Source organism: Perissodus microlepis, chromosome 23, assembly GCF_051167445.1.
Source record: "Perissodus microlepis isolate ML-2025 ecotype Zambia chromosome 23, ASM5116744v1, whole genome shotgun sequence".
Taxonomy (NCBI): domain Eukaryota; kingdom Metazoa; phylum Chordata; class Actinopteri; order Cichliformes; family Cichlidae; genus Perissodus; species Perissodus microlepis.
Window position 1 is genome coordinate 24,100,749 of NC_140482.1, and position 14,102 is coordinate 24,114,850.

The 14,102-nt window shown below is 39.3% G+C and overlaps 1 protein-coding gene across 1 annotated transcript; it reads right to left on the reverse strand.

Moving 5' to 3' along the window:
• Nucleotides 1-757: 757 nt before the first annotated feature.
• On the reverse strand, nt 758-12,675 carry LOC146361500 (uncharacterized). The gene is made up of 13 exons (XM_084920776.1): nt 12,499-12,675; nt 11,273-11,410; nt 11,090-11,188; nt 10,284-10,385; nt 8,168-8,284; nt 7,045-7,123; nt 6,688-6,901; nt 4,741-6,550; nt 4,485-4,658; nt 3,964-4,137; nt 3,240-3,395; nt 1,798-1,847; nt 758-1,622 (listed from the first exon to the last, which is right to left on the reverse strand). Exons 2-13 carry the CDS (start codon nt 11,359-11,361, stop codon nt 1,087-1,089), a joined length of 3,600 nt encoding a protein of 1,199 aa, XP_084776902.1. The 5' UTR covers nt 11,362-11,410; nt 12,499-12,675; the 3' UTR covers nt 758-1,086.
• Nucleotides 12,676-14,102: the final 1,427 nt, after the last annotated feature.

Consider the following 14,102-nt stretch of genomic DNA (forward strand, 5'->3'; position numbering starts at 1 on the left):
AGGTGAAATTACTGCAGTAAGAAAATAGATGGGGGGACATAATAAGCAAGGGAGAGATTCAAGGGTTCAGGTAAAATGATTGACTACTTTGACCATGAGCCACTGCTACTGTGTGTTGCTTTTAATTGCCACATGCAGCGCAACTATCCTAACCCAGTAACTGTACCGACCTGATCAGACCTGTTTCAATATCAATAATTAAACAAAATGACATATACACATGTGTATGTATGTAATGTACACACATCAGGTCATCAGGGTGGGCAAGTTTCAATAAAATTTGACCAATACTTTAGCAGGAGTAGAGAGCCTTGTGAATAGTGGCAAGATGGACTGACAGAGGATCCTTTACAATGGCATGAGCTCACCGGTGCTGATGATCAGTTCTTCTCTCTTGCCAGTGGAGGGCGCTGCTCACTTAATGCATTATTATTGCACCTTTACTTACGTTCACTTCTGTTGAACATCAACACTTTGGTTGCTTTTTCTTTTGGTAATGTGTCTCCTTGCATGCTTCACTTGAACCTCATCCTCTCATTTGAGCCTCTCCCAGTTATGATGACAGAGAAATTTGAGGGCCAGGGAGCCAAAAGAAGAGCACAACTTAGATATAATATTCTGTAAAGCTGGACCATGTGACCAGATACATGGTATGGATAAATAGAGCACATCTTCTTATATTATAACACAAGAGGTCATCTGGACAGGTAAATGAATGATTTACAGTCACAGTTACAGTTTTTGTCACTGTTTTATTTGAGTCTATACCACAACAGAGTAAAACAATGTTCAGTATTGGTAACTGACTAACTGTATATCTAGGTTCTAAAGGACCATTTAATTCTCCAAATTTGACCACAGACACGTTCAAATCTAGTTATGATTTCATCACACTAACAAAAGTAAAAAATAAATATCAAGATGAACCCTGACTGCTCAACAAACTTACAAAGCCAGGAAAGAAGTTTACAAAAAATCATTTAGAACAGTTTAAAACATCAGCTGAATCCATAAAGCTGAAAACATGTTTCAAAATGAAAGAGACCGACATGTACAGACTAAACTATCTGTTAGGACACTATTATGCTAAACTACACACAGAGTCACTGAAGAACCAGAGGACCAGATTCCAAACCCAGGATAAAGAGGTTCAGTGAATGTGGTGTTGAAGGTGTGGAGGTGGATCAAAGTGTCAGAGGAGACTCTGTAGAAGGACAGAGTGCCAGCAGGACAGTCCACATACACTGCTACTCTGTTAGAGACAGAGGAGGACAAGGAGGAGGCAGAGACAGATGTTGATTTCTTATTGTGCCAGGCAGAGTAGCGGCCATCATCACAGCAGCTCAGACTCCAGGACTGATCACTCCATCCAAACAAACAGTCATTGTCTCGTCTCCTTGTGATTCCTCTGTAACTCACTGATATCTCAACTTTTCCGTTCCACTCGACCTCCCAATAACAACAGCCAGTCAGACCATCTTTACACAGCAGCTGAGGCCGTTCAAATCTGTCTGGATGATCAGGATATGATTGAACTTCCTTTGCTTGTCTCACCTTCATGTTGTCAGACAGTTTGAGTTTTCTGTGTACTGTGTTTGTGTCGATTGTGAGTTGACAGGAATCTGATGGAGAGAACAAACACAATCCAGCTGCAATTATTGATCCATCATCTGTTCATTGATTGACACTTTGATGATGACTCCTGACATCAGAGATGTGAATGAGTGATGTGACAGTTTGAAGATGGTTGAATGTGTGCTGCTTTGTTTTCATGAATCACATTAAAAACACACTTACACTTCCTCAGACTTCCTGGTATCAGCCATCGGACTCCAGCAGGCTCCACCCTGAAAGGAGGAGGGGGGTCAGACCAGCACAGTCTCTTTCAGCATGCACACATGGACATTACATCGCTCTCATACACATGCTGTTAGACACTGATAAAGGAACAGTCCAACATTTTCACAAATACACTTGAAGAAAATGCTTCTGAAGTCTTGTCCAGTGGTTGTCATGATCTAGTTAGTCTGTTTTATTATAGCAGAATTCATAATTAAAATTATGTGGATCATCATTGTAATCTCTATTTGTCAAAATGATCATTCATTAACTTAAACATCACGCAGTTATGTAGTTTAAAAAACATTTCTTTTCACAGGAGACTTCCTAATTAAAAAGACAATGAAGCTAAGGTTAAAAGGGGTTCACCGGTGCACTTGTATGCCTCCACAGGTGCGCAGAGAACCAAACCTGTAAACATGTAAAAAAACAAACAAAAAAAAAACAGTGTAGTCCAACAAAAAGATTGAAAGCACACAGACAGGAGCAGCCAGGGATCAAATCACCTACTCTTCTTATCAGTAGTTGGCCTGTGCTACCTCCTGAGCTACAGTCACCTTAAGTCACAGCATACTAAAAGCTATTTCATCAATACTCCCAAATCAGTGAGAATGAAACGTGCATGTTTTTACACAATTTCAATGGAGTTTAATTTTACTAATTACTAAGCAATTAAACTAATTACTTTAGTTATTTTCTTCAGTTTTTTGGTTCTTTTTTCTTTTTCAGTGAGAGAAGTCTAGTTTGTTTGTCCATTAAAGTCAGGTCCGATATCTGAGGTGGAATGTGAAGGTCAGCAGACAGGTGATCATCACTGACAGAGAATCTGTACTTGGATTTGTTAAATTTCATTCCTGCGTTTGTTTGTTGACATATAAATGTAGATCCATAGAGAACCAACATCTTCTGAGCAGGTCTACCTATATGTGGAAGGTTCTCCTCTTTGAGAGAAAAATACCATCCCAGCAGTGATACTAGTTGAATCAAACTGACAGTATTGAATCAGACTGCATATCAATTAGTTCAATCTGAACATCATTGGAGCATTTCCCTATAATGCAAGTTAAGGGAAATGAAATCATGTGCATTTCATTCTAAACTGTTTTGGAATTGCTCTCATCATGCGGGGCTCAGAACACATACCAGCTCAGGGCATATTATCATGGCAGAACCTACTAAACACTGTGTTAAATTCCCCATCAGAGAATGGCTTACTGTGTTTTTGTGATTATGTTTAAAATCAAAAATCTTGTCTTAACACAGCAATCTGCTCTCCACACACTAAACACATAACTTTACTTTTTGATTACAATAAATAAAAGCTCCTGCGTCACATACTCTTTCTTCTGATAAGTTGTCGGTGTTCAAATGTGTGTGATGCTATGAGACATTCTCTGTACCTGAGAGTGTCAAGTCTCAGCTGCTTCAACAGATTCATGCCTGTCTCCCCTGGATGATTGTAGCTCAGGTCCAGCTCTCTGAGACAGGAGGGATTAGACCTCAGATCTGAGGCCAGAAAAGTACAACCTTCTTCTGATATCAGACAGCCCGACAGCCTGCACATAATAATCATTACAGATACTATTAGAGAACAGCAGATAATTAGCACAAAAAAAGTACAGGACAAACTACAATTTTAATGAAATAATAACTATAAATTAAAAGTTACATTGATTTTGAAATTATAATTCATTCTGGTTATAATACGAACCAATTTAATTTCTAGTCTGTGTTGAAATCCAAGGTTGATTCTGTTCATCATTACATCCAGATGTACAGAATCAACCTTTTGGGATTTACCTAGCTTGATGACTGAGCCTGAATCAGGATATCTGTGTTGAAATATTTCAGTGGAAAGTGACCATTACATTCCACTAAACTGTACATTTGTATGTTATTCACTTTTTGATCAGAAACATTTAGTCCAGATTTAAAACTCAAAGTTCAAAAATCAAACGAAGGAGAAATCTTCATTTTATCAGTGGGCAAGAATTAAAGAAGAAAAAAAATGGAAATGTTAAAGAAAACCCCTCAAACTTGCATAAGTAACTAACCCCTGCTTAGGTTACTTATGCAATCCAGATTTCAAAATGTTCATCAACTAAACAATTGATGACTTCTGACCTGAGTGTTTCCAATTTACAGTGTGGACTTCTTAGTCCAGCCGACAAAGCTTTTACTCCAGTATCCCTCAGGTTGTTGTTGCTCAGGTCCATCTCTCTCAGACTAGAGAACTGGAGACTGAGAACTGACGACATAGTTCCACAGCTTTTCTCTGAAAGGTTACAAGTGCTCAGTCTGAAGAGACAGTAATTTAGAAGAAGAAAAAAAGCATTTTTAAAATGTCTAATTTAAACTTTTAATCACACATGATATATATAACATATAATCCCTACACCTGCTAAAGCCTAAAAAAGATTCTTGATACTTATTGAAGATAAACAAATTGTTAAAAAGAAAAAATTGCTAATTTAGACAATTCCAAAGTTTTCCACAAAGTACTAAATACATGTGTAAATCTCAATATGAAACTGGAAAACTTTAAATGCTTTAAAGAATTCAGAGTCGCATGTTATTGTTTACATTCAATGAAGGTTCGAATTAGCAAACAGCACTCACATTAAACCACAAACAATGTATCTGACCTGAGTTTCTCTAATTTACAGTGCATACTCTCCATTCCAGCTATCAACAGATTTACGCCTGAATCATGCAGATTGTTATTGCTCAGGTCCAGAGTTCTCAGCTCACAGCCTTCTACTTTGAGAGACAGAGAAAGAGCTTCACAGCTTCTCTCCGTCAAGTTACAGTTATTCAGCCTAAGAGAAAATACACAGAAAGCAGCAAATTCAGTCTTTATCTTCCTTGTGAATAGATCTTAAAAACTTTATGGTAACATACAGAGCTTTCTTAGATGCTTTGAGCACAGGCAGCAGCCTCAGAAGAGCATCCTCTGAAGCAGAATATTTCTTCAGATCAAGAACATCCAGATCTTTTTCTGATGTCAATAAGATGAAGACCAGAGCTGACCACTGAGCAGGAGACAGTTTCTCTGTGGAAAGACTTCCCATACTCAGGGACTGTTGGAGCTCCCCAACTAGAGCACGATCATGTAGTTCATTCAGACAGTGGAACAGGTTGATGCTTTTCTCTACAGACAGATTCTCACTGATCTTTTTCTTGATGTACTGGACTGTCTGTTGATTGGTCTCTGAGCTCATTCCTGTCTGTGTCAGTAGACCTCGTAGAAGGGTTTGATTGGACTGCAGTGAAAGACCCAGGAGGAAACGAAGGAACAAATCCAGGTGTCCATTTGGACTCTCTAAGGCCTTGTCCACAGCACTCTTGTGAAGAAAGTGTCCACCACAGTTTTGGAGTTTGAGTTTATTAAATGCTTTAGACCATGCAGAGGTTTCTCCTTCTAGCAGATTGACACAGAAGTTGAAGAACGTCAGGTGGACATGAAGAGCAGCCAGAAACTCCTGAATGCTCAGATGGACAAAGCAGAACACCTTGTCCTGGTACAGTCCTCTCTCCTCTTTAAAGATCTGTGTGAACACTCCTGAGTACACTGAGGCTGCTCTGACATCGATGCCACACTCTGTCAGGTCTGATTCATAGAAGATCAGGTTTCCTTTCTGCAGCTGTTCAAAAGCTAGTTTTCCTAGACACTCAACCATCTTCCTGCTCTCTGGACTCCAGTGTGGATCTGTCTCAGATCCTCCATCATACTTGACCTTCTTCACTTTGGCCTGAACCACCAGGAAGTGGATGTACAACTCAGTCAAGGTTTTGGGCATGTCTCTCTGTTCTTTTGTTTTCAGCACATCCTCCAGAACCGTAGCATTGATCCAGCAGAAGATTGGGATGTGGCACATGATGTGGAGGCTTTGTGATGTTTTGATGTGAGAGATGATCCTAGAAGCCTGCTTCTTGTCTCTGAATCTCTTCCTGAAGTATTCCTCCTTCTGTGGGTCAGTGAACCCTCTGACCTCTGTCACCATGTCAACACACTCAGGAGGGATCTGATTGGCTGCTGCAGGTCGCGTGGTTATCCAGATGTGAGCAGAGGGAAGCAGGTTCCCCCTGATGAGGTTTGTCAGCAGCACATCCACTGAGGTGGATTTTCTGGAGTCAGTTAGTATTTTAGTTTTGTGGAAGTCCAGAGGAAGTCGACTTTCATCCAGACCATCAAAGATGAACAAAACCTGGAAGTCTTCAAAGCTGCAGATTCCTGCTTCTTTGGTTTCAGTAAAGAAGTGATGAACAAGTTCCACCAAGCTGAACTTTTCCTCTTTTAGCACATTCAACTCCTTGAAAGTAAATGGAAATATGAACTGGATGTCCTGGTTGGATTTTTCTTCAGCCCAGTCAAGAGTGAACTTCTGTGTTAGGACTGTTTTCCCAATGCCAGCCACTCCCTTTGTCAGCACTGTTCTGATTGGTTCATCTATTCCAGGTGAAGTTTTAAAGATGTTGTCTAGTCTGATTGTTGTGTTTGGTTTGTCTGCTTTCCTGGATGTTGTTTCAATCTGTCTGACTTCATGTTCATCATTGACCTCTGCAGTCCCTCCCTCTGTGATGTAGAGTTCTGTGTAGATCTGATTCAGAAGTGTTGAGTTTCCTGCTTTAGCGATCCCCTCAAACACACACTGGAACTTTTTGTTCAAAGTAGATTTAAGTTTACGTTGACAAAGTGGAGCAAACATTTCTGAAAACAAAAAAATAAATACATTACATTAATTTGGTTTTCAGAAAATATCCCAAAATTTCAATTCAGTAAGTCTTGAGACATTTTTAAATTTTAAATTCATGCTGCAGCTTTAATGTTTTGAGAAATCCCCTTACTGCTCTGCAGACGGTCAGCCAGCTCTTCCTGCTTTATTCTCTTCAAAAAGTGTAACACAATTGTCACAAATGCCTCTCTGCTTTTACTCCTCTGCTTTTTATTGTCATCCTTCGACATATCATCTTCTTCCATATCTAAATAATCTGGACTCAAAATCTCATGCATCTTCTTCAGTTCATTCTTTACAAACGTGATGATGTTGTCTTCTAACAGCTGGAACAAAATATTATATGAATATTATGTCAATGACAAAATAGTGCTGACATCATGTCCTTCCACTGGTCTACAAAGAGCAACATGGAGATGAATGAACATAATAGATGTAAGAGTGGTTGTTATATACTGTATGTACGTACCATGAATATGGAGTCCAGCTGTTTTTGATCCTGCTGGACAAAATGACCACTAGAAACCTCTGAATTTTCCTGGTCCAGTCTGTGGAGGACTCATGAATATTAGTTCATGCACAGAGGAAAGACAACGTAAGTGACATCTGAAGAAAAAAAAAACTAAGGTGTTTAGATTATATATGACTCCATGTAGTTGTAAAAGTTTGCCACTCTTGCCGATCTCATTGATACTCAGCTGCTCAGCTTAGCATTTTTTCAATATTGTACATCTGATAAACAGCTATGTGTTAATTCCATGAAAAATCATTGTGTAAATTCAACCTGACACCTTCTATTATGTTTGTCAAATAACTTTAGTATATGTGTGCAAATTTAATGCAGTCACTTTTTTGTTGTGGGGTTTTTTTTTATTCAGAATGTTTTCTTTCTAAAACCAACCAGCATCTGTATCAATTGATTTTCCATACACTTAATAGACTGCATCAATTTATTGTCTATCAGGGACAATGACAACAATTTTATATTTTCACAGCAGATCCTCCTTTCATTTGATATTTCTTATTTCTTATATTCTAATAATTTCAAAAATATTCACACATTCAGAGGATTCAGTAACTGTTTGAGATTCTTTCTAAATCTGCTTTGATAGTGTTAAGATCCTTTTCTGTCACTTTCTACTATTGTCCTGTTTTCACTGTCAGATTGTGAACACTGGTGATGATGTAATCTTGGTATTTCCAGGTAAAATGAGTGCTTGAGTTCATTGTGTCTGAATGGATACGTACATTCTTCAACATAAAGAGCTGTTGCACAATTATCTGCCATTGTTTTCTGTAAATCTAGATTTCAAAGAATGTGAATCAACTTTAGTTTAAGGTGCAATCAGTGAGGTAAATATGATTTGGATTTAAATGGTAATTAGGTATTTCGTGGTCCTCATGATGTGACCCTCAGCCATTTACACTATGCAGGACTATGGATGGTCCTACAATAAGCTGCAGACGTTTAAATATACATCTGTGTATATATTATATAATAAAGGAATTCCTTAATACCTTAGTATTCCAGTTAATTTAAGTCAAACACCAAACTGATGGCTAAAATAGCGTCAGTGTTAGTAACAGCTCACCTTTCTGCAGGAGATGATTTTTGTCCTTTAAAATAAATAAGGCGATCTTTAGACTTGTCACTTTTTAAAGATACCCTGCTTGTGTCAGATCTAAGTTCTCCAGGTTTCCCATAGATCCTGTTAGACAGAAGAAAATTGTTTTTTCATTTCCAGCAAAATAATTTGATGAAGACTTAGAATACTTTTGTCATCCATAAGAGACCTGGTTTGCAGGCCATGCCCGAGCAGAAGGAAACTCCAGACTAGTGTTTGTGATTTACCACCCAAAGTAAAACAGTCATTTACACTATGCAGGACAATTGATGGTCCCACAATAAGCTGCAGAAGGTTAAATGTACAGGGTGGTCCATTTATATGGATACACCGTAATAAAATGGGAATGGTTGGTGATATTAAAGTCCTGTTTGTGGCACATTAGTATATGTGAGGGGGCAAACTCCTCAAGATGGGTGGTGACCATGGTGGCCATTTAGAAGTCGGCCATCTTGGATACAACTTTTGTTTTTTCAATAGGAAGAGGGCCATGTGACACATCAAACTTATTGGTAATGTCACAAGAAAAACAATGGTGTGCTTGGTTTCAACGTAACTTTATTCTTTTATGAGTTATTTACAAGTTTCTCTTTGTTCACAGCCATTGACATGTTGAAGAGGTTAACACGTGAGGAGCGGATCGAAATTGTGTTGATATCTGGTGAACGCAGTAACCGGGTCATTGCAGCAGATTTCAATGCAAGACACCCTACGAGACCACCCATCTCCCATGCTACAGTTAGCAAACTGCTTGCTAAGTTTTGTGAAACTGGTTCAGTGTTGGATTTGCCAAAATGTGGACGCAAGAAAACTGTCACTAATGAAGAAACATCAGTGGCTGTCCTAGCTTCATTCAGCAAGAGCCCACAGCATAGCAGTCACTGGAGAGTGGCATTAGTCGAACATCCCTTCGGCGGATATTAGCTACTCACAAATGGCACCCTTACAAACTCCAGCTACTGCAGCATCTCAACAAGGATGACCCAGATCGGCGCACAGAATTTGCAGAATGGGCAAAACAAAAATTGGAACAGGACCCTCAGTTCACGCAGAAGATTTTGTTCAGTGATGAGGCAAACTTTTATGTGAATGGTGAAGTTAACAAACAAAACCACCGCTATTGGTCTGACACTAACCCACATTGGATGGATCCCTCCAAGACTGTTGGAACAACAAAAGTGATGGTGTGGTGTGGTATATGGGGTACAACGATAGTGGGTCCATTCTTCATCAGTGGTAACCTCAAGGCCACTGGATATTTGAAATTGCTACATGATGATGTGTTTCTCTCTTTATGCACTGAAGCTGGCACGTTCCCTGAGTTTTTCCAGCAAGATGGTGCACCACCACATTATGGGTTCCAGGTCCGAGCATTCCTAGATGAACAGTTTCCTGGAAAGTGGATTGGTCGTCGTGGGCCAGTTGAATGGCCCCCAAGGTCTCCTGATCTGACCCCCTTAGACTTTTATCTTTGGGGTCATCTGAAGGCAATTGTCTATGGTGTGAAGATATGAGATGTGCAGCACCTGAAACTACGGATACTGGATGCCTGTGCTGGCATTTCTCCTGCGGTGTTGCTATCAGTGTGTGAAGAGTGGGAGAAGAGGGTTGCATTGACAATCCAACACAATGGGCAGCACATTGAACACATTTTATAAGTGGTCAGAAACTTGTAAATAACTCATGACAGAATAAAGTTATGTTGAAACCAAGCACACGATTGTTCTTCTTGTGACATTACCAATAAGTTTGATGTGTCACATGGCCCTCTTCCTATTGAAAAAACAAAAGTTGTATCCAAGATGGCCGACTTCTAAATGGCCACCATGGTCACCACCCATCTTGAGGAGTTTGCCCCCTCACATATACTAATGTGCCACAAACAGGACTTTAATATCACCAACCATTCCCATTTTATTACAGTGTATCCATATAAATGGCCCACCCTGTAGAATAAAGGTATTCCTTGCTCAGTTCCTTATTTTTTTAAATGCCGTTTAGGGCCATGAAACAACAAAAAGCAATTCATTTAAATCAGATGCCAAACTGACAGCTAACAGCGTCATTGTTACTAACAGCTCACCTCTCTGCAGGAGATAATTTTTGTCCTTTGAAATAAATGAGGCGATTTTTTGACCCGTCACTCTTTAAAGATACACTGCTTGGTTCAGGTCTCCCATAGGTCCTGTTAGACAGAGAAGAATTTTTTTTTTCCATTTCCAGCAACAAAAACAGATGAAGACCTCGCCATCATCCCAAATACAACCTTGTTTTTCCAGACTGTAAATCAGCATAAAGAAACTCCAAACAGTCACTGTAAGAACAGAGCACCACCCAGACAAACGTTCTCATCCCAAAGCATAATATGTTTAATGTGACAAATCATCGGTATGTTATGCTTTTGGCCACCCAACACATCTCTATGTTACCTGTTCAGAAACAGGAGGAAGCACGAGAACTGTTTGGACTGAATCTACACATGTACATTTATTTTACTTTCTCATTATGAATCGCTTTGGAAAACACTATCTAATATGATTAAGGTTGTGGTTAAGAGTAGGGATAAGGTTATGGTTAGGATTAGGATTAAGTTTAGGGTTAGGGCTGGAATACACGTCTGGAACGTGTGTTACCACTGGGAGAGTCATTCTATTGGATCCTATCCACAACCCGGCACGCATCATAGGGGCGCGGAAGGTTACATTTCCGGTTCCTATGTGACACCTCAGAACATGACAAATCATTGGTATGTTACGTATCGGGAAGGGGAACAGTCTCACCCAGACGTAAACACTTTAATTTGGCCTTTACAGGACTACCCATGTTCCTACTTTCAACAGGCACCAAAATGATAACTATCAAAAAGTTCATATTACTAACACCGCTCACCTCTCTGCAGATGATTTTTGTCCTTTAAAATAAATGAGGCGATTTTTTGACCCGTCACTCTTTAAGGACACACAGCTGGGTTCAGCTCCAGGTTGGTTCCTGTGAATAATGATGGAGCAGTGATGTGAGAGCTGAGCTGTGACATGGAGAAGAGTCATGGACAGTTAGAGATGGTCATCTCACCTCTGAGCTTTGGTCTGGCTCTCATGTTCCCCACACAGAGTGGTTTTAGAGGGGGGGACTCCCTCCTCTCTGTCCTCACACTGATCCATGCTGCTGAATTCACATCCACATCAGCTCACACACACTTTCTACCTTCACCTGCAGAGGAAACACAAAACATTCATGTGGCAGTCAGACGGCAGTGTGACGCAGAAGAAGCTGCCATCAGCTGATGTATTTCAGGATGGCTGCCAAACTGCTAGACTTACTTTTAGAAGAACTAATAAGCTTACACCTGCCACTGGCTTATTGCTGAACAGAACACATCAGTGACAAGTTTGTGTTGGCATCATTACTACTATTAAAACACACTGATGGTGGTTAGTTAGAGGATAAGTGCTTAACTCTATTTCAGGTTATTTTGGTACTCACAATCTCTCTGTGCTTCTCCACTTGTCACACATGACATTTAAAATATTATTAGCATTAACTGAAAAAATCTATTGTGTCGACTCTGTCTTGGTGCAGATTTAGATACAAATATTGAACTTAAGCAGTGTGACTCTGTGTTTTGAAGAGTTTGAGGAAAAGTCATGCTGCGATTTCAGTGTTTACTGCTTCTATTTTATTACATCTGGAAATAGAAGGTTAAATATAATTGATAAAGGAAGAAATGTATTTGAATTTCTGAAGCGATAACACTGAACTCAAAATTTAAACATTAACTGTGGTTACACAGGTGTGAGGGATTAACTACAATTGAATTGCTGTGAATTCCACAGATCCTCCATAAATCCATCCCAACAATGGTACTTACAGGAACCCAGCAGGAAGAACTCACCCATTCCAGTAATGCACTTTGTTCCTTCATAAAACAACAATAAAACAGCCTCAGAGTCAAACTAGAGCTTAGCAACAGCACTTCAGTTTTATAGTTTGATTATGAAACCGTTCAGGGTGCACTTCAAGAACACCTGAGTCTTAGTAAACATAACATCACAGTCAGGCTTTCTGTGTTTAAAAGGATCTGATGAACAAATCTCTACCTGCTCATTCTGTTTGAAAGGCTCTGAGCCGAATGTTGGAGACTTCGTTGTTGGGGGTTTGGAGTCTTTAGCCAATTCAAGATCTCAGAGATTAGAGTCTTCAAATGTTCACCACATAAGCTAACAAACAAAGATAAAAGCAGCTGCTTTGTGATGGAGAGAAAAACCTGGGAGGCTCAAATAAATCAAAGTTCTACTCACTCCGCGTTTCTCCCATTAGCTTCTTCGCTATTCAGCTCTCTGGTGTCTTCACGACGTCTGTGTCAAGAAAAAAAGAAAATCCCCCGAATCATCTCTGTTATCACTCAGGCTCATTAAACTCTTCAAACAAGTCTTAAGCTGTAGCTCATAGGTTGAAAATCAGCTGATACATTGTAATATGGCTTCAATAATTAACTTGCAACAACTTCACGCTCTGACTGGAACACCCTAAACAAAGCTGAGAACAAATAAACCTCCTCATTCCTGACAACTATTAACATTTACACAAATGTTGAGCAATCTGTACCTCAGTCTACTACAAACAAAGAACGGTACAGCAGCTGGAAACGTTCCTCCTTCACCTCTACAGGAAACATTGAGGGCAAAGTTGAAACCCTCAGGCCAATCACTGATCTCGATATTGTTGTTTCTAGTATTTTGAATTCAACATTAAATGAAAGTTTGTTTATATCTACAATTTACAAAGCATCACAGGAAGTTACGAAAGTTCAGGGAAATGTTGCTCCGGCGGACGAGGAAATGAGCTGACTGGGAGTAATGGGAAAAAAACTGAACAAACTGGATTTTAGTGACCGAGGAGTTTTTGAAAAGATGGCTTCAAGTGATAAACAGATGAAAGGCACTTATGTGTTCGTGTTCGCTCTCATGATTTTTCACAGTATTTTATTCTTAAGTTTCCGTCCACGTTATTTCAGGTCACTTTGGGCTGTATGGGTTTAACGTATTTTCAGATTTCTATTTTCTTCTCCTGTTTCCAATTCCCAGTCAGCCCTCAGTCTGTGCATATACTGCTCCTTCTTTGTCTTAGCATTTGCTTTGCTGACATAGTGTCCTCTGTGTTTTCTAAATTACCTCCAAGATGTAGTTTTGACCCACTGACTCGGATTTGGCCTTTTACCACTTGACCTGAATAAAGATTTTATTTTTTGCTTTGAGTCCTGACCTGATATGATGAGTGCTTTGTTAATATATATTTTTTCTGTATTATTACTGGATATTTAATCAAACAATAGTTTAACATTTAAAATCACAAATTAGTTTGAAGAATGAGAGCTTGTTTCAAACACAATTTAATACAGTAGATAGTGAAAAAACAGGAAATGTCTGTCATTTAATTTTTTATCTGTTACTTAACTTTTACTTAATTTCTGTTGTAAAATGAATAATGGGGGTTCTTTATTAATAGGAAAGGCTTAAAATTTGTGAAAATACAGTGAAAAATTCAAAATCTATGCAATTTCAGGGCGTTCTAGTGGGCCTGACTGGAGTCTTTGTCGCGGGGACGCGGGGTACTCCTTGGACAGGTCTCCAGTCTGTTGCATGGCTAACACAGGGAGATAGACAACCATTCACACTTACATTCACACCCATGGGCAATTTAGAATCACCAATTAACCTACACCCACTAACTGCATGTCTTTGGGCTGTGGGAAGATAAAATACAAATTAAGTATTAAAATAAAAATAGCCTCTAGACTTGCAACAGCAAAATGTGCTGTAAAAACTAAAAGAAAAACTGTGAAGTTGTGATAGTCATGAATGCATTTCCTTTTAAAGTAACTGAATACCAATGGGCATAGACT